Source organism: Carlito syrichta, unplaced genomic scaffold (genome assembly GCF_000164805.1).
Source record: "Carlito syrichta isolate Samal-C Ts95f unplaced genomic scaffold, Tarsius_syrichta-2.0.1 Scaffold107967, whole genome shotgun sequence".
Lineage (NCBI taxonomy): Eukaryota > Metazoa > Chordata > Mammalia > Primates > Tarsiidae > Carlito > Carlito syrichta.
In genome coordinates this window covers 6,337-7,858 of record NW_007052063.1, presented here as the reverse complement: position 1 = coordinate 7,858, position 1,522 = coordinate 6,337, and the positions used below count along the sequence as shown (strand labels likewise).

The following is a 1,522-nucleotide window of genomic DNA, read 5'->3' as shown; positions in this document are numbered from 1 at the left end:
CACTCCAGTCTGGGTGACAGAGTGAGACTCCAACTCAAAAAAATAAAATAAAATAAAAAGAAAAAAAAAGAAAACCACCCAGGAACCTAGAGTAGTGGGAAGGAAGTGAGAAGAGCCAAGAGGGAAGTGGGAGGTGAGGTCAGATTGGACACTGAGTAGGAGAGGATAGATGTTATAGTGCTTTCTGGTTTTTGTTTTGAAGAGACAGGGTCTGGCTCTGGTGCTCAGGCTAAAGTGCAGTGGCAAAATCATACCCCACTGCTGCCTGGAGCTCCTGGGCTCGGGCAATCCTCCTGCCTCAGCCTCCCTAATAACTGGGACTCAGGAGTATGGTAATATAACCTCCTAACTTTTTAAATTTTTTGTAGAGATAGGGTCTTGCTATGTTGCCCAAACTGGTCTTGAACTCCTGGCCTGAAGCGATCCTCTTGCCCGTGCCTCCCTAAGCTCTGAAAATTATAGATGTGAGCCCCTGCGCCAAGCCAGGATATGCATTATGAATGTGTCCTCTCAGGCCCACCTTGACCATGATTTCTACACGACTGTGGGAGAATTTCTCAATGACAGACTCAATCCAGATCAGCGGCTTGACCTGTAGACAGAGGAAGGGGGAGTTGCTGGAGATTCTGGGGTAAACTCTCAGACCCCACCCTACCCTGCTCCCAAGGGGCTGAGCCCTGCATCACCTGGGTGCTAAGGCGGTAGGACATGAGCTCAAAGTCACCATCGGGCGGAATGAAGGAGATGGTGCGGTCATTGTCAAAACGCGACAGCCGCACGCACTGGTGGAATTTCACGTCCTCCAGCTCGACTGATTTGTTCTTGCTGCCTGAAACTCGGAGCCCAGAGTGTAGAGTGACCCTGGGGGCCAGGGAAGGATCTCTGTCCTTACCTTCCTTGTCCAACCTCTCCATCACCCCTATTTTACAGATGGGGAAACTGAGGCCGAGAGAATGAGCAACAACTAGGAGAATCTGAACCCAGGGAGACCGGCTCCTTTATTTTATCAGATTATTATTATTATTATTTGAGTTGCACTCTCACTCTGTCATCCAGGCTGGAGTGCAGTGGCATGCTCACGGCCACAGCAGCCTCCACCTGCTGGGCTCAGGCGATCCTTCTGCCTCAACCTTCTAAGTAGCTGGAACTACAGGCATGCACCACCACGCCCAGCCAATTTTGTGATTTAGTGTAGAGATGAGGTCTCGCCAAGTTGCCTAGGCTGTCTCGAACCCCTGAACTCAGGCAATCCTCTCACCTCCACCTCCCAAAATGCTGGGATTACAGGTGTGAGCCACCAGGCCTGGTTTATTTTATTTTTTATCTGTGACCCAGGCTGGTCTCAAGGGATCCTCCTGCTTCAGCCTCCCAAAGTGATGGGATTACAGGTGTGAGACACATGACCCAGCCTATCAGGTTTTTATTTTTTTTAGTTATTTTTATTTTTATTGATTGATTAATTTTTTTGAGTTGAGTCTCACTCTGTCGCCCAGACTGGAGTGCAGTGGCCGCTCCCGGCCAC

General features: G+C 49.6%; 1 protein-coding gene across 1 annotated transcript in view; it reads right to left on the bottom strand.

Moving 5' to 3' along the window:
- The window catches only part of AP1M2 (adaptor related protein complex 1 mu 2 subunit), a gene marked incomplete at its 5' end in the record, with an annotated part of 12,012 nt that overhangs the window by 4,643 nt on the left and 5,847 nt on the right, over positions 1-1,522 (bottom strand). Inside the window, 2 exons of the mRNA XM_008068034.1 lie at positions 521-592; positions 687-829. Coding sequence (XP_008066225.1) covers positions 521-592; positions 687-829 — 215 coding nt within the window. The remainder of the gene's footprint in view (positions 1-520; positions 593-686; positions 830-1,522) is intronic.